Below are 25,938 nucleotides of genomic sequence, written 5' to 3' on the forward strand. Positions count from 1 at the left end.
TTATTGAACTGTATAATGTAATACTGATCAAATGAGTTGCTGACTATGTGGATTGGAGCTTATACATATATGTATATATTTATCTTACAAACATTTTGATCTCAGATGCCTAGTTCTTTTATCTTGTTACATAAACTGACAACCCTGCTGAAAAATCCAGCATTGCTGGTCACCAGCATAAGGCATGTATTTCATGCAGGGGATGCTGGTTGTTGGTTTGCTGGCAGCATTACTTTAGCCTGATGTCGTCATACTCAGATTCTAGTCGGAATATGAGTCTGATACTGCACCATTGGGCTGTGATTATGGGGGCGTGTTTCAACCGAACCTGGAAAGAAAATGCCTCTGTACTCAATTGGATAGACCTGCAACCAATCAGAGCGTATGTTGAGCGATTCATAGTTGTCAACAGAACTCAACTGAACTCGTGCTGAAAGAAGTAGAAGAAGAAGATGAGTGTAAACGATCTTTGCCGGTGTTGTAAAAAAAAATGTAAGGATACACAGAGTACTTACCAACACGATCATCATTTTTGAGAGAAATAGTACGATAGTTGATAGTAGAACGAATTCAACCCAAGAGCTCTTTGGTGACGTGGATGATTACGTTACTGTTAATCATCTGTCCATCATCGTATAAAGCCCGCCCTGTCAATTTGATTGGTCCGAACAGCTCTGGTTCGAGCATAGTTGCTCCACAACGGATCAAGTCAAAACCGAACTTCCCAACCTCAAATGTTGTGGGCAGGCTGAGTTCGGCTGGCATCCAGGCTAGCATTACTTTGGTCCACCAAACTAGAACAGCACTAACCAGCATAAACCAGCCTGAACAAACATAGAATACATGGTTTATGCTGGATTTCCTCAGGGAGTGCTAAGGCTAACTTTGTTAAATCCTTGTGCAATTGATAGGTGTCGTTCAACAAATCAATTTCTCTGTCCGCAGATCCGTAATGTGGCATCTGGTTTGTGCATTGATTCTAAACATGGCTCCACTGGCACCGAACTGCGTCTGGACACTTGTTTAAAAGAGGGCGCTGAGCGAACATGGGCACATGAGCAGGTAAAAGGCTTTTCCCCTGTACACTGTCCCACATCTCTCAGTTCTAATTTGTATCAGATATGTTGGAATAATTTGAACAGTATTAGATGGCTGGCTATCAGTGTAGTTTCTTAATTAACTTCCTACAAATTAACTGATACTTCGATTTAATGAAATCATGGTATAAAGCATATGCCTTGACAGTCTTCTTTGAGACTGAGAGTATTGCTGTTCCCTTTGGTGGTTAGATTTTCACGTTTGGCTGGAGAGAGGACATCAGGCCTGGAGATCCCCTGCATACCAGAAAATTCTGCTTCGATGCTATTAGTCAGAGCAGCCCCATCACCCTGTATGACTGCCATGGTATGAAAGGCAACCAGCACTGGAGCTACAGGAAGGTAATGCAGTAATAAACATACACTACCAGTCAAACATTTTAATATAGCTACTCATTCTCAGAGGCGGACAGTTGTGAAGTATTTTTACTTTCCAAGTCATTTTATTTTTCAGGTATATGTACTTTATCAGTGTTCTTCTTTGGAAACTTTTACTTCACAACATTCCAAAACATAATATTGTAATTTTTACTGCACTACGTTTCATATTGAATTTCATTTAATACTTTTTACATTAAAAATGTAGTACTAATACTTTTACTCAAGTAAAAGTAATTCAAAGTTTTACTTGAGGACAAGTTAGAAAGTACTACATTTTTAATGTAATTAAAGGGATAGTTCACACAAAAATGAATATTAGACCATGATGTACTCACCCTCAAGTCATCCTAGGTGTATATGACATTCTTCTTTCAGACGAATATAATCAGAGTTATATTAAAAAAGTCCTGGCTAATCCAAGCATTATAATTGCAGTAATAGTTGCTCTGTTTTTGAAATCCATAAAAAAATCACCTGTCCATCGAATAACGTGCTCCACGCGGCTCCAGGTGTTAATAAAGGCCTTCTGAAGTGAATCGATGCGTTTGTGTAAGAAAAATATCCATATTTAAAACTTGATCAAGTAAAGTTCCAGCCGATCACCTTCCGTGGAAAAGTGTTGAAAATTGAAAGTGAAACTCAAGATGCGTATATACGTGACGTCATGACGAGCCTACCTGGTCGCGTTAGTCTTTCAATCGGCAGAGGACCTTTCAACACTTTTAAACACGGAAGGTGGTCGGCCGAAACTTTACTTTATAAAGACTTTATATCGAATCGCTTCAGAAGGCCTTTATTAACACCCCGGAGCCACGTGGAGCACGTTATTTGACAGACAGATGCATTTTTTATGGACTTCAAAAACTATCACTGCCATAATAAAGCTTGGATTAGCCTGGACTTTTTTAATATAACTCTGATTATATTAGTCTGAAAGATGAATGTCATATACACCTAGGATGACTTGAGGGTGAGTAAATCATGGGCTAATTTTCATTTTTGGGTGAACTAACCCTTTAAGTATTAAAGTTTGAAAAAAAAACTTTAATTTATGAAATGTAGTACAGTAAAAAGTACATCATTATGCTTTGGAATTAGGGGTGTAACGATTCGTTTTAACAACGATTTGATTCGTATCACGATTTGAGGTTGTCGATACGATTCAAGGACGATATTGGTTCATTTAGAACGATACGATCCGAAACGATTCAGTGACTTGAAATCGATTCAGTAACTTTTTAGCCAAAAATTGTGTGACTGAAATAAATATCTGGATACTGCTCAATGCAGGTGAAGTTTCCTAGATTCCTGTTGTTTCTTGTAAGGGAATCAGGTATCAATTAATTATGGATATAAACAAACAAGTAAACAACAATTAATGGCAAATGCATTCAAATTTTATTTTAATAAAGTGCAACCAACAGTTTAGGTTGAATTAAAAGGAAGTTAACCTTTTCTGCTCTCATTTTCAAATTTCAATACATTTTCAATAAAAGCACAGTAAGTGCAACCAACATTTCAACAGTAGGTTAACCTGCTACTTCTGCTTTTGTTTTCCAACATAAAAATATTACAATATTAGTATAAAAAATAAAGTGCAACTAACTACTCTTCAGGTTTAAATAATAGTAGGTTTACCTGCTACTTTTGCTGTTGTTTTACAACATTAAAATAATACAAATACAATATTAATATCAAAAATAAAGTGCAACCAATATTTCTTCAGGTTGAATAAACTGGCTGAACCTGCTACTACTCTCAGTTTAATAAACAAACAATATTTAACAAAGATAAAATGTAACCAACTACTCTTCAATGACTCTACAGATTTCTTTTTCAAAAATATCAACATGATCTGACCGCAGAACACTTCTCTGTGCGTTCACTATGTCGCCAGCAGTACAAAAACTCGCTCTGCAGGCACACTGGTGTCAGGAATTCACAGGTAACATTTAGCAAGGGTTGAAAGTACAGGTAAAACGTTACTAACTTAGCTCTTTCTCCTGGTGGCTTGATAATTTCTCGCACGTTGGCTTCTCTGTCATCCGCCATGCTATGTTTTGTTTTCTTAGCGATGCTGCGTGCGTTGCGATGATGTCACAGATAGGCAGACTTAATTGAGTAACGTTTAACGGCTTTATCATTAAAAGTGCTAAGAAAAAATATCCATATAAAGTCTGACGTGCTTAAATCCAATGCGTTATTCCCCATGAACGATACAATCGATTGATTACCTTTTAAAACGATGTTAGATCGATATATGTCGTCCGGAAGGCCATCTTGCCGAGCACAGATCGATGTAGTTAGATCATAGGAAAATAAATCGATACATCGATGTAGTAGATGAATCGTTACACCCCTATTTGGAATGTAGTGAATTAAAATTTTTCCAAAGAAAAACAGTGATAAAGTACATCTACTTGAAATATGTACTTGAGCAGAACGTAAAAATACTTCACTACTGTCCGCCTCTGCTCATTCTTATGGAATAACACAAATGTATGAGGAATTACTGTACACAATGACCAAGAACATATAAAAACGATCTTATGTTTTAATAGTTTCTTCAAAATATGCCTGTGCCTAGATTACAAGTCCGTGCCAAGGGGTTGAGGTTTGTCTGCTTAGCCCCTGCTGGTAAATGCAGTAGCTGCATGCTTTGTGAGCAAAAATAACCTTTCTCTGTTCTCTGATAAAATAACATCTCATTCTAGCAACTTGTGATTTGCAAATATTTCATTTTCGTATATAAATAAATAAATGACTGAACACAAAGACATAACAAGAAAACTAGAAAACATAAATATACACATGTGCAATAATGCATAAGCCTATTGTGCATTATGCATAAGGTTAATATAAATAAAATGTTTAAAGTGTATCATTTTTGAGAGAATGTAAATACTGTATATGTATGGATTTTAGACAATAGGTAATATATACACTGATCAGGTATTATGACCACCTGTGGCCATGGAAGTGATTGGAACAGCTGAATTCAATGATTTGGAGGGGTGTCCCAATACTTTTGCCAATATAGTGTATAAACATATGTTCGAAAAAAAAGTAACGTAACAAAAAATGTTTGTCTAAAAGTATTATTTTAATATAACACAGTCAACTGACAAAATACAGGGGGGCATGACGTTATTGAGATAAAATCCATTACAGTCTGCATGAGTAATGTTTTACACCCAGGTGTTATGTTTTCATACCACTTCATACATTTTCATATACCATCTCTAAGGGAAATCTGCACCTGTCTTGCTCCATATTCCCTCTCCACATCTTCTTTAAGAGGTCAATAAATGATATATACAGAAACAGAGCAGCAGTGGGACCGAACGTACACCTCGTTACAGAAGCCCCTGTGGACTAATACCTATTGCTCAGGGCCCATCACGAACGACAGAGCCTAATACAGAAGCACAGTTTTTCTAGCCCTCTAGCGATGTACTATGAGCCTAAACTGAGATATTTCGTCTCACACAAGGGCTTTAAGGTGTCAAGCAAAGAAATCACTGTCATTGCAGGATAGGTCAATGACGGCGCTATAGAGAGAGGAAATATACAGTTGAAAGGAAGAGGTGGTACCTGGCAGTGGAGCTGCCTGAGGCGCAGAGAACAGTAAATCAACCCAGGGGAGGGCAGCATAGAACTGGAGCCGAAAGCCCGAAGGCATGTCCCTCCTCTGCTCAGCCTGATCACTCCCTCAGGGACACATCCTCTATTTTTTCACCGGCTCTGTTTGGCATACTCAGTACTTTCTAGCGCAAAAATATACATGCCCTGTGTGCTGTGGAGAAGACTTTCAAGTAGAGACTTTCTTTGTTGTCTTCCACTTTTTGATAAGAGATTGATGATGAATCCCCCATTCTTTCACTTTTATTTACCGTTCACCTTCCTCATTTTCTTTCTGCCTACCAGTAGTGTGCAGAGGTGTTTTGAAATCATGAGGCAAAGTCATCACTGTTTTTAATCCTTCATTTTATTCCAATTTAAATTAATGTTCCAGTTATACTTAATGTTAACACATTTTTAGGTTAAATAAATATAAACATTACTTTGGGCTGGTTCACACAGAACACATTTTTTTCATTCCACTGTGCTACTTTTGCATTGTTTTTCAATGTAAACTTGCTCTAGATGGACATGTTTGACTTGCGCTCACGTCTCGCTTCTTTTACAGTGTCTTGTGCATTACGTGGCATTCTAAAAATGTGGCACACAACGTGTCTCTAGACTCCATTCACCCGATCAATTTTGAGCATCCAGATGGTATAATCAAACATATCTTGTTGAGCACTCTCGGAGTAGGCCTTTATTTGTCATTTTAACTGTTTGGTACGGTGACGCATTGCTGCCACATACATTATTATTCTTATGTCGTTTTAACGACATCTTTTCTCGTAATAAAGAGATCTTATGTCGTTAAAACGACATATTTTCTTGTAATAACGAGATCTTATGTCGTTAAAATGACATCTTTTCTTGTAATAACGAGATCTTATGTCGTTAAAACTACATCTTTTCTCGTAATAACGAGATGTTATGTCGTTAAAACTACATCTTTTCTCGTAATAATGAGATATTGTCGTAAAAATGAAAATTTTCTCGTAATAATGAGATGTTATGACGTTAAAACGACATCTTTTCTTGTAATAACGAGATCTTATGTCGTTAAAATTACATCTTTTCTCGTAATAACGAGATGTTATGTCGTTAAAACGACATCTTTTCTTGTAATAACGAGATCTTATGTTGTTAAAATTACATCTTTTCTCTTAATAACGAGATCTTATGTCGTTAAAATGACATCTTTTCTCATAATAACGAGATGTTATGTCGTTAAAACGACATCTTTTCTCGTAATAACGAGATGTTATGTCGTTAAAACTACATCTTTTCTCGTAATAACGAGATCTTATGACGTTAAAACAACATATTTTTCTCGTTAAAACGACATATATTTTCTCCTAATAAGGGCATGTGTTGTATAGTGATGTGTGTATATCGTTGCTGTCCGATGAAAACCACGTATGTCCATTTTGCCAATTTTGAGATTTTTCGACGGATTGAATGTCCAGGTTCATTTCCGTATACAGGATGCTTCACATATCTAAATGACCAATGAAAAGTTGTGAAATCATGTCATCTGATTTTCACGTATATCCATTTGGTGTCAAAGCTGTCAATCACGCCGCGTATCTCCCGCCCTGTGGAAGCATCTCGCCGGTCTCGTGAAGTTTCATCGAAGCTCAGCACTGGATAGCCGAAAGTACGACATTGAAGCTCTCCACAGTTTAGTTCTAATCTAGTTCTTCACAGATTAGTTTGCTTGCTAGTATGTAAATAAACTCGGTCTCATTGATAAGATTCAAACTTTTTTTTTCATAGTCAAACTGATCAAATTATAGCCTGTAATGCTACTGTCATGATTGTCACTAGAACATGCCTCACTCATACTGCTATCACCGCTTGCCAGAGGCTAAGAATGTCCAGCACGTATTCCTCTGTCAATATGAAACGCGACTTGGCCATTCTAATTAATGATCGGAAGAACGCGTATCGACCACCGTTACTGTAAAATATGCACGTATGTCCATTTAAACTCAATTTTGGTCAAATGTGGATTATATCATTACACTGGCAAGAATATGGTTACATGTAAAGATGCCGTACCAAGTATGACACCGCTACATTCAACTGCTTTTGAAATACAGTGTTTTTTTCACTTCCTGAAAAGTATCCGTTTTGGACATACGTGAGATACATAGGGCAGCAACGATATATATGTCTGTATCCACATTAGAGAATGTATTTAGCCCATGCCTTTGTCACACTTGATTGAAAAGCAGAAGCAAGCTCAGCGTAAAATAGACTCATCCGCTGCCTGTATCAGTGGCAGTGCCCATAGCACGAAATTGTTGTAATTTATTGATGTAGCCTATAGTTCTTAACAGCCATGGATAGCAGGGGCCATGGATCGCTCATGATTAGCCTCAGTGGCGTAACTTTAACCTAGTAATGACGGACCCCGGTGCAGCCACAAATATCATAACTATCTATAAGGTCTACTGTAATTAAGACATATATTCAAGAAATGTATTAAAAACAGAAAGACGCTATAGTTTCAGCCTTACTCAAAGGCCACGGAAACATGGTCAGTGGGTTCGTTACGCACGCAAATCCATTCCCGGCGTTCTTGGTTTGCTTTTATTTATTAAATATACGGGCAATTAGATAAAACCTTTATCAAAATTAAAATACAATTTATAGAAAACGAAATTCACTTTAAAGAAAGACTTTCTACAAAACAAAACTCAATAAAAATCATGTCTGACCCCACTCCACGTCTCCAGACATATTGCACGTCTTATAGCCTATATCTTACTCATGCCGATGAAAGCGCCCGTGCATTTTTTCCTTTATGACAGCTGAAACAATTTACACGTTATTTTGGCTTGGAATTTAGTTTGTTGGAAATAAGAACTGAATTTAGAAATGCTTTTGAAATTAAAAACTTAGCATTTAATAAACAAAATATATATTTTTTTAAATGAAGACAGTATTTGGAGGGGAGTTCATGCCAAACAATCTGTTCCCTGAATCCACGGCATTTGTTGTTATTGTGAGTTTACACAAATAAAAGTTGACCGTTTATAGTTTATAATTATGTCTTGAACTTATCTGTTTGGCTAAAAATGACGGAGTATTGTGATATTATTCCATGCGCTTTCGTCAGACAGAGGGTTAAAGAAAACGTAGCCTATATTTAGTTTCATAGTTAGGCTATGTTTAAATATTAGCCTATTATATTATTTTTTAGATTTCATATGTTGATTATGGAAAGTGAGCAGCATGAGTAAGACGCGCAATATGTCTGGAGACATGGAGTGGGGTCAGACATGATTTTCATTGAGTTGTGTTTTGTAGAAAGTCTTTCTTTAAAGTGAATTTCGTTTTCTATAAATTGTATTTTAATTTTGATCAAGGTTTCATCTAATTGCCTGTATATTTAATAAATAAGAAGCAAACCAAGAACGCCAGGAATGGCCTTTGAGTAATGCTGCGTTCACACCAAATGCGATTAGAGTATCAAAATCGCGTCTACTGCGCTTAGTTGGACGCTTGAACATTTTGAATCTAAAATTTGTTATCTGCCAAATCGTTTTGACTGCAGGGCAAAGAGAAGTTTCATAACTTTATTTTTTAGGATATTTAAATACATGCAGTGAAGATAATGACCACATTTGTGTGGCTATTAATGTTAAATAGCTTATATTTTTTAATGAAAATGAAAAGAGGCAGAGTTGTGTTTTATGACATATTTCTCCTGGAGCGCCTTGAACGCACGTCTTTTTCACTTCAAACGCTCGATTTATATGGATTCAAAATGTTCAAGCGCCCACCTAGACACAGTAGACGCGGTAGACGCGATATTCGTGTTCGGTGATATTCATGTGAATGCAGCATAAGGCTGAAACTATAGCGTCTTTCTGTTTTTAATAAATTTCTTGAATGTCTTAATTACAGTGAGCCGTATAGATATTTATGATATTTGTGGCTGCACCGGGGTCCGTAATATCTAGGTTAAAGTTACGCCACTGAGGCTAATCATGAGCGTTCCATGGCACCTGCTACCCATGGCTGTTAGGAACTATAGGCTACATAAATAAATTATAACAATTTCGTGCTATGGGCACTGCCACTGATACAGGCAGCGGATGAGTCTATTTTACGCTGAGCTTGCTTCTGCTTTTCAAACAAGTGTGACAAGGGCATGGGCTAAATAAATTCTCTAATGTGGATAAAGACATATATATATACACACATCACTATACAACATATGCCCTTATTAGGAGAAAATATATGTTGTTTTAACGAGAAAAATATGTTGTTTTAACGACATACAATCTCGTTATTACGAGAAAAGATGTCGTTAAAACGATATAAGATCTCGTTATTACGACATAATTGAGTGAAAAAAATTATATGTATGTGGCAGCAATGCGTCACCGTAGTTTGGAAATGGAGCGTAAAACTGGATTTCTTATCTTATCAGTGGCTAGTCGACAACAAGCTTAAAGTGTCATGGCAGAGCATTAAAGTCGAATAGTCTGTCTAACCCCTAGTAACAATAAGAACAAAGAAAAAAAGAATATCTATAAAATGTATATTTTATTTGTGAACTGATGTTCAGCTTCAGCTTTTCGGATCATCAGTCATCAAGGCTTGGTACAAAGTTCACACCCTAATGAAACGTTCCTGTTAAGTTAAAAAAACATTTCTAAATGTGCAAACTGTCCAGTTTTTGTGATAACTTTTTGTGAACATTATTAAAGACTAGGTAACTTTGAACAAATGTTTTATTAGCGTTACTGGAAGAACTTCATAAATTTGAGAGACCCTTGCCACAACATTAGCTAAACTTCTGAGAACGTTCCCTGTTTTTTGGGCAGACACAGAGATGGGGTACAACAGAGCTAAAGGCTCCACGGGGTAAAAGGCTCCTTTGATTTCATTTTCCTCTAAACCACTAGATGGGACAAAAACTTGCCTCAGAACTTTCCAAAACATCTGCTTTTCACGATGCACGTGGAAATTTGCCTGATCTTTGACGTGATCGCGGGCAGCAGCACAAAGTTAATTTTGCGCTAATTTTATTTAATATTTGATGTTTTTAAAAATTGTATAGATTTAAGTAGCAAATAAGATACACCAAAATTACTTAATATAATTTGAGACCAAGGTCTTCCTAAGGATTTTCAGTGGTATTTGGGGTAAAAGGCACCCCTGCTGTTGAGGCCATATTTAATATGATAATAAATTGTTAACTGACTTTTCCATTTGTTGAATGACATGGTTTCAGATTGTAAATATCATATATTAAGTTGAGTATCCACCTTAGATATAATTTACCATATTTATAATTAAACCATCATATTTAAAAATATGTTATTAATCATATCATATAATAAAATATTATTTATTGTCACTACGATAAATCTATATTAAATTATTATGGGATCTCCTTCAATGCGTTCAGAATCTTTACATTTAAAATTATTTTGTTTCTATATTTTAAATATATATTTCTGTTTTAACATTATCTTAATGACAGCATATTTATTTATTTATAATTCTTTTATTTATCAAAATAAAAAGAAAATAGTTCAGACTTTGCTAAAGTGGTTGTTTTGAGCAAGTATTAACCAGACATTATTAAAAACATATTATTTTAGCTAACGTATTTGAATCAATATGTGTGCCCCATGCTGGTGAGCCCCATGTGTGGAGTAAAAGGCCCCTCTTGCCACCCCATACATTTATACGATTTTTAAACAAAATAAACCACTTTTAGGATTTATTTTCACTCAAAATTGGTTGCTCCATAAATGTTCAATAAAAACATAAATATTTTTTTTCTGCAATCATACACTATATGGGAGTAATGAAAAGCACATTTTTCTTTAGGTGTGCCTTTAGCCCTGTTGTATACCCTACCTTTAATTTCTGGCTGATCACTAAAAAACCCTTATGGGTCATGTTTTATGTCATTTCCAGTATGATTTTGACATGACATACAGTAAAACGTTGATGTGGGCGAGTTGTGTACTTAATACTTTTTAATTAGTCTTTACATTAACACCATTATATTTATTAATTCAGACCATCATCAGATGTGGAATACGCACAAAATGTATCGCTTTTTATTTAACTTTTTAATGCCATATTTTATTATTTTCGGAGAAAGCCTTTGCATCCTCTGAGAAAACACTCTGCCACCTACCGCCCTTCCCGTCCATTATTTTTCTATTTCTTACATTTCACTTCCAAACTCGAGCCAAGAAAAAAAGTCAGTTTTTCTGATTAGTGTATTCCATGTTTGGTTCTTCAGTTCCACTCCTGTAATCTGACTGAAGGCTAGCAGGAGATAATGCAGGATTAGACCTCTGCCGCAGTCACAGTTTCTTGTTTATTTATTTTATTTCACCCTCATTCTCTCTTTTTCTCCTTCCCATCTTCCTCTTGCTCCAGGATAAATCTTTGTACCACCTGGTGAGCAGTGGTTGCATGGACTGTAGCCCGGGTGATAAGCGGATTTTCATGAACAAGTGCGACCCTGAGTCTGAAACACAACAGTGGATCTTCCAGAAAGTCAACGTCACCGTTCTGGACAAATTCAACAGCGCCACCAGCTCATAGGACCTGGGGTTGTGGTCAAGCCGATCAGCTGGCTGCCACACATAAACACAACTCCCACAATCCTTAACGTGGGCCTGGATGTTCTTACTGTCTGGCTCTGGGTCCCTCTCAAGGTTCTGCAGCAGTCTGAATGAGGGGACTAGAAACAACGAGAGACACGAGGCCGGTGGAAACGCATCCACAACGAGCACCTTGCTGGTCGAGGAGAATGCGGACAGCCCGACTCTCTCGTAGGGGTCTAATTTAGGCCCTCAGTTGCATATACATCGAAAAACAGAGCAGCTTTGGAACTTTGAAAGTGGAGTACAATGAAAGAATGTTCTGTATCAGTCATTGAGGATTGCATGGTGGATTTGTACAAAACCAGAAACTGGAAAGTGTTTTTTTTTTTTTTTTTTTTTGTATTGCTATTTATTTTTTCTGGGATCGTTTTAAATGGTTATTTATTTGTATTTATTTGGTGCCTTTCCAGATTTAAGTTATGTGTATTGACTCGGTTTTATCATCTCTTGTACCTGTAGAATCAAACTTGGGTTGAGATGGTGACCTAATTAAATAAAATATTTGACTTTTTCAATGGAATCTATCTTGTTACAGAGTTTCTCGTCTATAAATAAAGCAGAAAATGAGTGGATGTGTGTTTCCTTGCCTGTGTGGTCTGTCTTTTGTCCTGCTGATAGATGATCTCATGCTTACGGTCTTAACTCAAAAGTGATGGTTTGGCTCCCTCTGGTGTTGAGACATTTGCTTTTTTTTTTTTTTTTTTTTTTTGACTATCACTTAATTTATTATCTGTTTTTTTACTTTTAAAGGGGTCATGACACGAGAAATAAATTTTTTCTTGATCTTTTGACATATAAGAGCTCTCTAAGCATTAAAACATCCTGCAAGTTCCTTAGCTTAAAACTTTTCCTTTCCCTTTATAAACAAAACATTTAATCAAGCTCCACAAACAATATTGTGGGACCTGTCACATCATAAGGGCAAAAACATTTACTCATGACTGACTCCAAAGAAAGACGTCAACAAATAGTTATACAACATTGCACCGTAGGCCCCGCCCACTGCCATTCAGATGCTTAACGGCTAAAGCAAATAAAACCCTTTTTTACAGTCTATTATAGAACCCATTATAAACACTGAAGCTGTCTTCACTGGATACAGTATACAGATGCGCATTCAGTTTCTGACATAGGCCTATTCCATGCACTTGGGTCTGTCAACAGGACGAATGGAAGGGTGAAAGAATGTTCGCTTTGAAGTCATTTAACTCAATTGAGTCTCTGTACAGACTTCAGAAGGATCCCAGCATCGGAAACAAGTGGATGGTTTATTTTAATGGTGTCCCTATGTTGTGCCGAATTTCGAACCCCAGCAAATTATTACCCCCCTAGGTTTAGGATTAGTTGTGGGGGTGGGGTTAGGATTAGGACATCAGGTAGTGACTTCAACGAGGGTGGGTAATAATTTGGCAGGGGATCGAAATTCGCCACAACACTGGATCGCATCAGAGGATTATATGTTTGTTCAGAGCATTTTGCTACGTCGAGACATGTAAGGAGTAAATGAGAGTTTGCAAAGACACTTTTGTTGAAAGATGAAGCGGCCAACTGTTTTGGATCTGACAGCAACTGCATCAGAAACCGTAAGTAAACGGCATGAACTGGCTTCTTAAATTTTTTTATACTGTTGTCTGAGGTCAACTTATTGCTTTTGCATGTTTTTTACATAAAAAAACATCATAATGAATAAGTAATAGGCTATTTTCTGCCTTGGTTTTGAGGCTCTCTGAAAAACGCTCGGTTTTGATGGGCGAGCCGCACTGAAGACTTGGAAGTAAATGGCCACGGCTAGGATTGGATAAGATTTGCATATTTAATGAGCTTCTGCTCCCCTGTCCGGAATGAACCGGAATGAACCGCCCAGCCCACAGCCAGGGCTTGCTAAATGTCTTCATCAAACAAACACAATGATTAATCTCTCATCCACCCACGATTGATTGGAATGATATTTTTTTTATTAACGTTACTTAGCCCGCCTGATCGATGAATATAACCGTGAACCGTACACACACACACACACACGCGGCTGCACGCCCTTGAAATATTGAGTCAAGAGAGTGAACAACGCACATCAAGACAGTAATGAACCAAGAACACCACAAATAAAGTATTCTCCAGCCTGTGACAGCTGGCTAAGGTATGTTCTGTTAGATACGTACACATAATCCATAGATATCAAATGATCTGTAATAATGCAATACTATCACATATAAAAAAAAAACAAGTTTTACTCACAAGAGTGTGTTGCTTCATTCGTTCATGTAATCCATCATGTCTGCAAATCCAGTCTCTTGTTTACAAACGACTCCGTGGTTAAATGAACATACGTGCAATGTCTTCCCCACGTGAGCTGGATATTCATTAAAAATAAAGTTCATCCATGAATTCATAATATTGCATAATACATAATACTTAAAAATCCAAATCCGAAAAGCTTATGTGGTATGTTTACTGCTTATAAATTCGATGCTGTTTAGCTCTATGCTGCTCTTAGCTGTCATGTTAGAGGCACGAGTAGGTGGGCGGGGCTACAGAATCAGGCATTGTTCTTCTTCTGTTGAGGCGGTGCTTCACTACAGTCTCACGTCATAGCCGGGCACATTCTGAGATCTATCATTTTCTGGGCTTGGTGTCAATAAAAGCTTTTCTTTGACTAACAAGGAAGTTTTCAGCTCTGAAACTTACAGGATATTCTTATATTACCATGACCTTTTATATATCAAAAGCTCAAGGGAAAGTTGATTTCTCAATTCATCACCCTTTTAATTATTTGTCTGTGCCGTTTTTTTATAGATAATGTTTTCAAAAAACTCACGTAGTGAGGGGGGCGTTGATACTGTTTTCTATGCAATGACATTAGCCAATCATAACAGTGGTCGTTTACTGACAAGCCTTAAAGTCGGCATGGAAGTTGTGATTGTTATTTTTTCCCTTATAGGCCCTGTCCCAAATGGCACCCTAAACCCTCACGGTCTTCCTCTGAGTCTGCACTTTCACGACGAAATGCCGCTTTGACTGCCGGGAAGAAGTCCGCTGCGTAACCCGCACCAGTGCGGGCTCAGCAGAAGTGTGCATCGAGGGCGCATATCGACCGCAAAGGGAGCGCTCGCGAGCACCCTTCTGAGACCTAAAATGACAAATGGGACACCCAGCGGTCTCGTGGACTTAACGGACACGTGCACGCAGCGGCCATTGTAATTCCACAAGACCGAGAGTGCACCTGAAGTGTGCTATTTGGGACAGGGCCTGAAATTAGAAAAAATGTAGGGCAGGGCTTGATTTCATCCTTCAGAAATTGATCGGATCGTTAGAAGTTAAGCGTTGCTAACAAATTCGAAGTAAAAACGAGACAGACCGAGATAGCCCCGCCATAGCCCCGCCCTTACGCCATAGTACATGACAGGAAGACAAGTCATTTCGAGGTGGGAGGGAAGGTTAACAATTTTGATTAAAGATTATGAGGGGACATGAATTAAAAAAAAAAAAAAGAAGTGCACAGATAAATAATTTATAATAAACACTACAATATTACATAAAAAAAAATGTGTCAATTTTGATTTCATGGCGACTTTAAAGGATAATTTCAGTCAGAGGGATATAATGAAGGTTGGAAATAATAATTTATACACATATATATATTTGTTGTTGTTTTTGTTTTTGTGCAACAATAACTTTAGATTATTTTGATTAACAACTGTTTACTGAGGGTTTTGTTTTTTGTTTTGTTTTTTATAGGCCAAGAAATCCAAAAATCCAAAGCAAAAGCAACTATACAAGTCTAGAACCCAAACCATCCCACCTCTCGTAGACTTTGAGAATATAGAAATAAAATAAAAGTACAAAATGTAGACACAATATAAAAAAATGCCATAAATTCACAGTCTTGACATTGCAATCCATGCATATGAGAAGTTGAGAGTTCCATGAATATAATGTCCAACAAAAATGTCCACATGTTCATCTGTCCATTGTGTAAGGAGGATTCCAGCGGTTGACTAGCATTTTTTCCTCCACTGTGAGAGCGGATAACAGTAAATATCTTTGTTGACTGGATAAGGTAAGATCCCAAAAATCTTTTTTTTAAAAGTGATGTGGGGTCAAACATATATCAGTGTCCAACAGAAATTATAAGTCCTGTGAGAGTCCAAAAAGGTGAGAGACAGGGACAATCCCCAAAAAATAGCAAGTACGTACCTAGAGATCCTTGAGAACAAAGATTACACTTAGGAGAGGAGGACAGATTCATATAGAAACGTTTCACAGGAGTCAAGTAAACCCTATGTAGTAATTCCCAGTGTATCATTTGATGGTGGGTTCTTTGAAGACAACTTAAACATCCTCCAAACCTGATCTGAAAATAAAACATGCACATCCTCAACAAGAACTTTATTAACATTATAAGTGAACCTCAAGGAACATTAAATAATAATAATAAAATGTCTATGTTATGAACCTTTTAAATTCACTGAACCTTGAGTCACTCTTTAGCTTTAATAATCCACAACTTGATAACAAAATCTGGTCTGCCTTTCCTTTGCTACCTGCCTTTTTGATTTAAATGTTAACTACTCTTTAGTAAGAGCAGAAATTAATAATAAATGTCCTTCCTTCTAGGGAGAACAACCTTTCAATCAAAATCTATACCTTCATCTTTTATGTATTGGCTCTTATCTGAATTTACGGCAGTGTGGTTTTATTATGTTCACTAGTTCATCAAATAGCAAACAAATATAATGGTATAGATTTTAGTGTACAGAATAAAATTCACAAAAATATTCAAATGTTAAAACAGTGGAACTGGATATTTGGAATATACATCTGAACCATACATCAAAAAATGAACTGACTTAAAACCATATTACACACAGGGGAAAAAATGGTGGGATGCAACAAAACAAATACTTTTGCAACAGAATACAGTTGCAACAAAATACTGAGCCCTGTCAGTTGCAGTTTAAATTATGTGGAAGGAGGAATACAATTGGAGGATGAGAGAAAGCTAAGCCATGGTGATTGGCTGTAGTCTTTGAATGGATGCCATATTGGTACCAATATATCATGGTCACCATTTGACAAAGGTGCTGTATAATAGCATCTTTAAAGATAGGTGCTATATAGCACTTAGAGTGTTTCCCCTATGATCACAAGTTAATGAACCACTTTTAGTGCTATTTAGCACAATTTTTATTGAGAGTGTATAGTTACTGAGGTGTAGCACTTGTGACAACTTCCCCATTTGACTATAACCTTATAATCTATAGAAATTGTTCACCTTTATAGCACCTTACAGCAATCCACACAAAAAAATTTTTTTGTGGTATTACCTGTACATATCTGCTGGTTATTTATGCTAAAGAAATAAACAAATTAAATATTTAAAAAAATATGATCTGCTAAGTATTAAGCATGTGTTCGAATTGTTCTTGTAAACATTCACATGCTGCAATTTTATATAATTTATTAATTATCATTTCAAAATGGTTTTGGAAATGTGATATTTTTTTGTGGTTTTGTTCTTTTACTGTTTAATTTTTAATTGCATGTTTATTACAAGTCATAGAGTTTATTTACATTTAATTTAAATTTGTATTATATTAATTGTAATAAATAAATTGTAATTTATAGCCTACATTTAGTTGCAGGGACTATCTATGTGTGAGGAGAAAGCGAAAACATCCTGAAAGTATAATCTCTAGGGATAAAAGATCCTACTGGAAATCAGAGGTCTATATTCCCAATCTTGAACACCAGAGGGAGCTTATCTTCTTCAAATATTTTCTTATCTTACTGCAGGTGATTCATCACTGAGACAACCAAGTTTAACGTTACAGTTCAGTGATTACAATAAAGATTTGGTCAGTGTGAGTTTTTCACCCTGCTTTTTTCATGTTTACACAATATAACATTAAGTACAGTGTGTGTCTAAAGTGTCACTTAAAGATGTGATAACGACATCAAGATCCAGTAAGAACTTTATATCTGGATTTTGCACTATGAACTTAATTATTGACTAAAAATGTTTGCATGTCTGTAATATTATTATGGTCTATGCCACACACAATCCTGCTGTTCAGAAGATTGTTTCTTACATGTAAATTAAGGTTAATGAGGACATAAACTTCTATTGATTTACATGAGTGAGAGGAGACGGGGTGGTGGAGGGATTCCGAAGACTGTCTAGAATACTTAGGTGAGTTTGACTGTGATTTATATATGGCTTGCCTTCGTGTTGATTGGGTAGATATGTAAACAGCTGGTGACACTTATAGCTTATTTTGACGTGTTCCTCCCGAACTACGTTAATAAAACGTCATATAGTGGCTACAGTGTAATCCAACTAAAGCGAAATGACAAAAACATTAAGCCTTTTTGCTTTATTTGGGAAGCTTTTTTTTTCCACCACTGAAATTTTCTACATCATTGATCCAGTCTAACATGATCCCAGTGTCACATGATCCTTCAGAAATCATTCTAATAGATTTGGTGCTCAATAAACTTTACTCATTATTGTCATTGCAAACCAGCCAAACCTCCTAAACTGTGGTTTAGATGCATGTATTCAGAGCTTCAGAGCACATATCATGCATATAAACAGACACTCCCAATTTTATAATTGTGGAGTGTGTTTCATAATAATCAACTAGTTTAAAGCTGTCAGAGTGAAACTGGAAAACACCCTAATCTGGTAGACAATTGTCTGCCCTTACAAATCATAGAATATGAATATAGGATAACAAGATGTCCCGGTTTAACAGTCAAAGTTTAAAGAGGTGTGTCCCAGTGCGCTTTCTATAGTTTCCATAATAACTTTATTAGTCCCAAGCTTCCTGTTTCAATAGGACATGTCAACACAGAAGATAAAACTCATTATTTCGTTTCAGCATGGGGATTCGATATGAATTTTGTATGTGGACTTATTTTTGGCTCTGGTGTTTGGTTCTTGAAATCTTCAACTGTAAATTAAAATTTTTCAAGCATGACAGCTCAAAACATTATTATAAGCCTATATGGCATGATAATTGAGATAATACATGTAATTTGATATTTTAAAAATGTATTTGATACACCAGAAGGCTCTTTAAGTGAACTGCAAAGAACTGTTCACAGCTTTGGATCTCTCTATTTTTATATATGTGCTGTGCATTCGCTTTGTTGAACACAGATGAACACAATAGATTTTAAACAAAATGTTTATCTTTTAAAACAAAAGGACATATCCATTTAATTAATTACAATTTCTGTTGTCTAAAATATTTTTATTCCAGTACACTCTAAAAAATGCTAGGTTGTTTCAACCCATGTTTTTCGTCAAATATGGACAAACCCAAACGTTGAGTTTAAAAACGATTGAGTTTGTCATACTTCACCCAAACATGCAACAAATCAGGAATTTGTTTTTTTTTTTTTTTTTTGAGTGTACAATTATGACAATCTAAATAGAATAAACATCGAGAATAATGGGAATTAGAGAGAAAATCAGAAGCTATATTTTTATTTAATATTGTAGCGAAATGTGACCTATTGCTGCTTAAAATTGTGTTTAAAAATGTTCTGTGCCCATAATACATTTTAAATATTTAAGATGTCTTTTGTATATAAATAGTGTATATATTTTTACTTTTATTTTAAGGTATTTTCACATCATTGTCAGAAGGTTCCCACATTGAAGTTATGCTCATGCAAGAGCTAATTTGGCGCCATCTTGTGACTCAAAACGATTAGTACAACTAACTATTGTAAAAGTAAAAAATATCCGGAGGACAGAATTAATTTTGATATATTATCGGTGAGCATAAATCTGATATTTGGCTAAAAAATTTGATAGATGGCTAAAAAAATCCCCATCAAGAATTCCCAGTTAAAGCAGGTAAAAGCATTGCTCAGAAGATTTGAATGAAAATCTGAAAGAGAAAACTTAAAGGGGTATAGTTCACCCAAAAATGGAAATTCTTCATGTACTCATCATCATCATGTCGTTACACACCTGTATGACTTATTTTTCTGCTGAATGCAAGAGAAGATATTATAAAGAATATTGGTAACCAAACAGTCTTGGTCGCATTGACTAGTTTGATTGATATTTTTATGTTCCACAGAAGAAAGAAATTCATACAGGTTTTGAGTAAAAGATGACATCTTTTGATTTTTAGGTTAACTATCCCAGAGATTTAGACATGACACTGAAGAAAAATATACTTTTAAGTGTTTACTCTGCCAGTTGTTTTATGAACTGAAGGATAATACAAATAATACAAATCAAACATTAAAAAAAAAACTTAAATCAATATTTAAGAAAACAACAACTGAGCAGATGATGGTATGTTGCACCACACACACTAGAATCAGAATGTCAAAGTATGGAATGAATTAAGGATATAGGCCTATTTCTGAAAGTTTCCAGGAAGATGAAGAAGGCTGAAACATACTAAATATATGATGTGCATAAACTAGAAACCAATGGTGTCTTCACCAATATTGGTGTCTTCGGTCATTGCGATGTACATATCGCAAGTGGTTAGCCAAGACGCATTTCCGTTACACCTGGTATACTCACGTGTTTCAAATACGTCTTTTGTGATCATTCTCGTTCGCCTCTCCTTTTTCGTCACCCTCAACTAAATCACTTTCGTAGCGCAAATACTATTGAATGAACAAACCTGTGTCAGGCGGCTTAAGCCAATGAATTTAATAGGCCTATAATAAAAAAAAATTGTGTACCTACATTATCCCAAATGTTTGAAAAACAATGTTATATAAAACAATGTTAAATCATCATGTGTCATCACGTCGCCTGTCAATGACGGCATATCAGCGTTACCCTTGATTTACTTTCGTAGAAACCTTGGAAACGAGTTCTCGTCGTTACTACATAACCATGGTTCCCTGAGAGGAGGGAACGAGGCATTGCAGAATAGCTTATGCTTTGGGGGAAACCCCTAATTGAATCAATAGCCAATGGTGCTCGACTGCTCACACTGTGGGCGGGCCCAGCTACTATGTACCGAGCACCCGATTATCTCAGAATCTCTCAACTGATCGAGAACCACTCATGGACTCTGAGGAGGTTTTACACGTAGATCTACGTAATGTCTCATTCTATCCTCTCCGGTGACCATTGTTACGTAAACGTAAAAATTAACAAATGCCGCAGCAGGTGAATACAACAAAGCATGGGCGCCCCGCCTCCCTAGGTCGGGTACCAGACCTCATACATCTAGCTGGCAAAACGTCAAGCAACGCTGGACCTCCGAAGAGGTTGACCTCCGCTTGCCGGAGAGGATCCATATCAGTTTCACGGTCTGAGGTGAGGGGTCAGATTCCGAAATCCACTGCCTCTTCAATGAGTGATTTATAATCAAGCTATTAAACAATAATCAATATTTATCCTTCTACATATTAAATAATCTGAATGACTTCTTCAAGCTAATGAGATTTACCTAGTTATAGAATTGCATGTTTACTGGAATGTGCTCTCTCCATGTTTTTGAGATAGGCACCCAACATGTGTTAAAACAAACATACACCATACACATACACTTCCTGTCAAAGTAACATCCACATGGATGGCATGACCCAGGTTTCCCAGCAGAACATTGCTCAAAGCATCACACTGCCTCCGCTGCCTTGCCTTTTTCCCATAGTGCATCCTGGTGCCATGTGTTCCCCAGGTAAGCGACATACACGCACACGGCCAGGGCCGGACCCAAGCCCTTATGGGGCCCTAAGCAGAATTTTATTTGGGGGCCCCTCGGTGCCACCAATACGATTGACTATTGTCAATTCTTGATAATTTCCACACCCACTATCAATTTTAGTAGTTGTAGCTGTGTTGCTTTCATCATGTCTGGCAGTAATGGTCTTACCCTTATACGGTTTTTAATTGTAACAGTAGCAAACCCACAGGTGTGGTCAGGTGTTAATATTCAAAGCCTTACTGTACTACAGTTCAGACTGGGATATGAAAAAAAAATGTAAGTAGTCTCTTATGCTGAAAATGCTCACTTTTCACCAGGATTATTTGATGAATAGGAGGTTCAAAAGAACAGCATTTCTCTGAAATAGAAAGCTTTCAAAAAATCCTAAAAATATTGTACACAACTGTTTTCACCATTGATAATAATCATAAATGTGTCTTGAGCATCAAATCCTCATATCAGAATGAATTCTGAAGGATCATGTGACACTGAAGACCGGAGTAATGATGATAAATTCAGCTTTGATTACAGGAATAAATCACACATTACTATATAAAACAGATGTTTTACATTAGGCTAATAATATTTCACAATATTACCGTTTTTACTGTATTTTTTATCAAATTAATGCATCCTTGGTGAGCAGAAGAGACTTCTTTTAAAAACAAGAAATGTTGATTTCTTTCAAATATTAAACAGAGCTTTTATTTTGGCGGAAATAAAATAAAATTTTTTGCATTCCATTTGACTGTGTAGAAAGAACCTTTTTATTTTCAAAATAAAAACTTCCAAAATATAGGCTACTCAACTTAGGCTATAATTCCAAGGGGACGATATAGCAGTTTGCAGAAAAACATTTATTGAGAAACTGTAAGCTATGCTGTACTCCGTACAAAACATGCAGCACGTCAGACAAGATATTCGCACTAAACCATATCACATTCTCAAATCCATCCATTCATAAAAAGGTTACCGGGCAACTTCGAGTAACGTTACGTTTAGTGCTGGTTTTCTCGCACTTGGACTTTGAACCCTGGCTAACAAGCATGTCTGGCCGATGGCGCCGCGAGCTCGTGCAATGCTGTCAGAATCAATCCGTGCATAGCCTATATTAGAAACATTTTGCAGTTTATTTAGTAATTGTTTAAGGCCATTTCGCGATTTCAATCATCATGAAATAACATACTGCAAAAAGTCATTTCATGTGCCCTTGGGGGCCCCCTGGTGGCAAAGGGGGCCCTAAGCAGCCGCTTAGTTCGCTTATGCCTTGGGCCGGCTCTGCACCCGGCCATCCACGCGATGTAAAAGAAAACGTGATTCATCAGACCAGGCCACCTTCTTTCATTGCTCCGTGGTCCAGTTCTATATAGCCCCTTATGCAACAAACTGCGATGCACTGTATATTCTGACACCTTTCTATCAGAACCAGCATTAATTTCTTGAGCAATTTGAGCTACAGTAGCTCGTCTGTTTGATCGAACCACACGGTTCAGCCGTCGCTCCCAAAGTGCATCAATGAGCATTGGCCGCCCATGACCGTTCCTTCCTTGGACCACTTTTGATAGATACTGACCACTGCAGACCGGGAACACCCCACAAGAGCTGCAGTTTTGGAGATGCTCTGACCCAGTCGTCTAGACATCACAATTTGGATAAAATGTTCACTTGCTGCCTAATATATCCCACGCACAACAGGTGCCGTGATGAAGAAATAATCAGTGTTATTCACTTCACCTGTCATAATGTTATGCCTGATATTTACTCAGTGTATCAGTGTATATTTACTCTTCTAGCTGACCAAGACAACCAAGGTCACTGGGGTCACTTCCGCCCATCGCCTACGTGACCACTTCTAAGTTAAAGCATTTACCTTCAACCACTAGAGAATAATGATGAATATTGTTTGAACCTCTCACTGAGAGAAAAGTACAACTTATCAGTATGTTTTGGGAAAGTTTCCTGTTTAGAGCCAGAGCTAGACCAAATTCAACCTTGAAGAAGCTGTGTCTCTGTGTATGTGCGCTAGTATTCTTTGTTACAGATCAGTATTGGTGAGGTGAGCAACTGGCACACTGGGGAGATGGAATGACTTTTTTTCCCGACAAGCTGGAGGCTAGAAACGCAGTTCTGTGACCTCGGAGGGTCACTTTGTGCCTTTAAACCAAGGTCTTGGTGTCATCCGGATAATCACTGGAGATATGCTTCTGTCTGTCAGGCCATATGTGGAGATTTTCTAAGTTGATCTTTTTCTTGACCAATCAGAATCATTCAACCCGAAGTAATGACGTAGCTTAGTGACCTGCATGTGTAACGTATAATTGCTGTGGAAATGTGAATGTATGGCAGAGCGGCCTACGAACTCCTTGCTGAGTGTTGAAACTGACTTTTGCTGATGAAACTGCAAACTATCTTCAGTAAAATCCATTCACCCTGGCGACTGATGTATGCCACCACCGCTGTATTGCCTGTTTGAATAAGAACATGATGGTCCCTTACGAGTGGGCTAAGTGAACTGATCATTTTCTCCATATCCAAGAGACCAGGTCCCAAGCTGTCCTCCGTGTAGGAGCAAGTGAAGCAGGCTCCAATGTGAAGTGAAGGAGAAAGATTCGGAGATAATCTTGAGCTCTGCGCTACATATATAGCAACTGGGCCTGCTCACAGTGTGTACATCTGTATTTTTGTGGCACATGCCACTAAACGTTATGCAAAACCAGTGCTGTTGTTGATCATGCAAACGCATGTTTCCCATTCTAGGAAACACACAGAATAAATCAATCATGGGTCACTACAAATAGTACTGCATTAACAGTCACATCCATTTTTGTAAACCTTTATTTTTGCATGATGCTGCGTGCTGCTAGTGTTGTTTTTGGCGGCCTGTTTTAATTTTAGTTTTAGTCTAGTCTTTGTGTCAAGCTGTCATTTTAGTTTTTATTAGTTTTAGTCATAGTCATACTCTTTTTAGTCTAGTCAAGTTTTAGTCGACTAAAAGTCTGAGCATTTTAGTCAGAATTATCTATGACTATTTTCGTCTAGTTTTAGTCGATGATAACTGATAACATTTTAGTCAAGTTTTAGTCAATGAAAATTGTATTTTAGTCTCTTTTTAGTAATGCAATTCTATTTAACCCAGTCAATATAGTATAAGTACATATTATTATAGACAAAACAAAAATCTTCTTTTAGCAAACCCATTTCAAACAATGTTATCTTATTATATTATTGTTACCTTATAGACTCAAGAATACATCCATTCCAGACACGGAAGACGCTCTGATTTGAAGTTACAACATATTTATTTTACCAACTAAACATGTTAGAAGTACACACACATACATTTAAATAAAATAAATAAAAACATTGAGATGTCTCTTAAGGTTCGTGGTGTTTTTTCCTGTGATTTTTGTGGCCACATTTCTCCCCATCTTTTTCCACAACACCCGTTTTATCAACCACACGGTGCTCTGCAGTGGCCAAAAAGGATATAAACAGTGAATTCTGAAGTTATATATTATTGAAAACTCAGAGATGTGGATTCAGAGGGTACCACACGACCTTGGTGTTTGTCAAACAGTAACGTTAAGTTAGGTAACGTTAATTCGGCTGGAGAATTTTACACGGGTGGTGGGAGAAAAACACTGATATTCTGGATTAAGACGACAATAAAATCACTGACTAGCCCCTGTAAATGATAAAGACACCTCACGACCGCTGGACAAACAATTACCGTCCGAATAGTGCTTACAAACCCCGACTGCCCGGCCATCGGTCTCGTTCACTCACCGGAGCTAAATCTTCTAAAACGCCGCGCGAGTGGGGCTTGAAGAGAGTGATGTCACCTGCGTCTGCGCAGTGCGCCCTGATGCAGCCCCTGAATGAGACGCACAGAAATACTGCAAAATAATAATAAAAACGCGACTTTTCGTCTCGTCTCATTTTCGTCAACGAAAATGAAGAGACATTTTTGCATAGTTTTTATTTTGTGAACCACATTTAGTCTCGTTTTTATTCGTCATCGTCACATGACCAACATTTACGTTGCGTCTAGTCTCGTTTTCGTCACGTTATAAAGGTTCGTTGACGACGATATTTAGTCATACTTTTCGTTGACGAAAACAACACTACGTGCTGCCGGTAGATGTCAGTATACGTAAGTAACATTGGACAGCGCAAGATAAACCAAAATTTTATGGCAGTAAAATCCACGGGTGGTGTATTTGTTATTTGTTTGTGATTTAGATGGTAGCAAAAACAAAAACAAGTAATCCGAGTCTGATATAGATTTAAATAAATAAACTATATATAGGCCTCTAATTGAATATGTGGTTAGTGGTTCTCATCTATCTTTTTTTAAAGTGGGAATATGCATTCCAAATGGAGATGCCTGAATGTTTTCTTAAAGGTCCCGTTTTTCGTGTTTTTTTGAAGCTTTGATTGTGTTTACAGTGTGCAATATAATATGTGTTCATGTTTCGCGTGTAAAAAAACACA

At 37.0% G+C, this 25,938-nt stretch overlaps 1 protein-coding gene across 1 annotated transcript in view; it reads left to right on the forward strand.

The window, feature by feature from the left end:
* Positions 1 to 12,320, forward strand: part of galntl6 (polypeptide N-acetylgalactosaminyltransferase like 6) — a 271,655-nt gene extending 259,335 nt beyond the window's left edge. Inside the window, exons 11-13 of the mRNA XM_079812186.1 lie at positions 946 to 1,062; positions 1,290 to 1,439; positions 11,520 to 12,320. Of these exons, the coding sequence (XP_079668312.1) occupies positions 946 to 1,062; positions 1,290 to 1,439; positions 11,520 to 11,687 (435 nt within the window). The 3' untranslated portion in view covers positions 11,688 to 12,320. The remainder of the gene's footprint in view (positions 1 to 945; positions 1,063 to 1,289; positions 1,440 to 11,519) is intronic.
* Positions 12,321 to 25,938: the final 13,618 nt, after the last annotated feature.

Source organism: Gobio gobio (assembly GCF_949357685.1).
Source record: "Gobio gobio genome assembly, chromosome: 3".
NCBI classification, from domain to species: Eukaryota; Metazoa; Chordata; class Actinopteri; order Cypriniformes; family Gobionidae; genus Gobio; species Gobio gobio.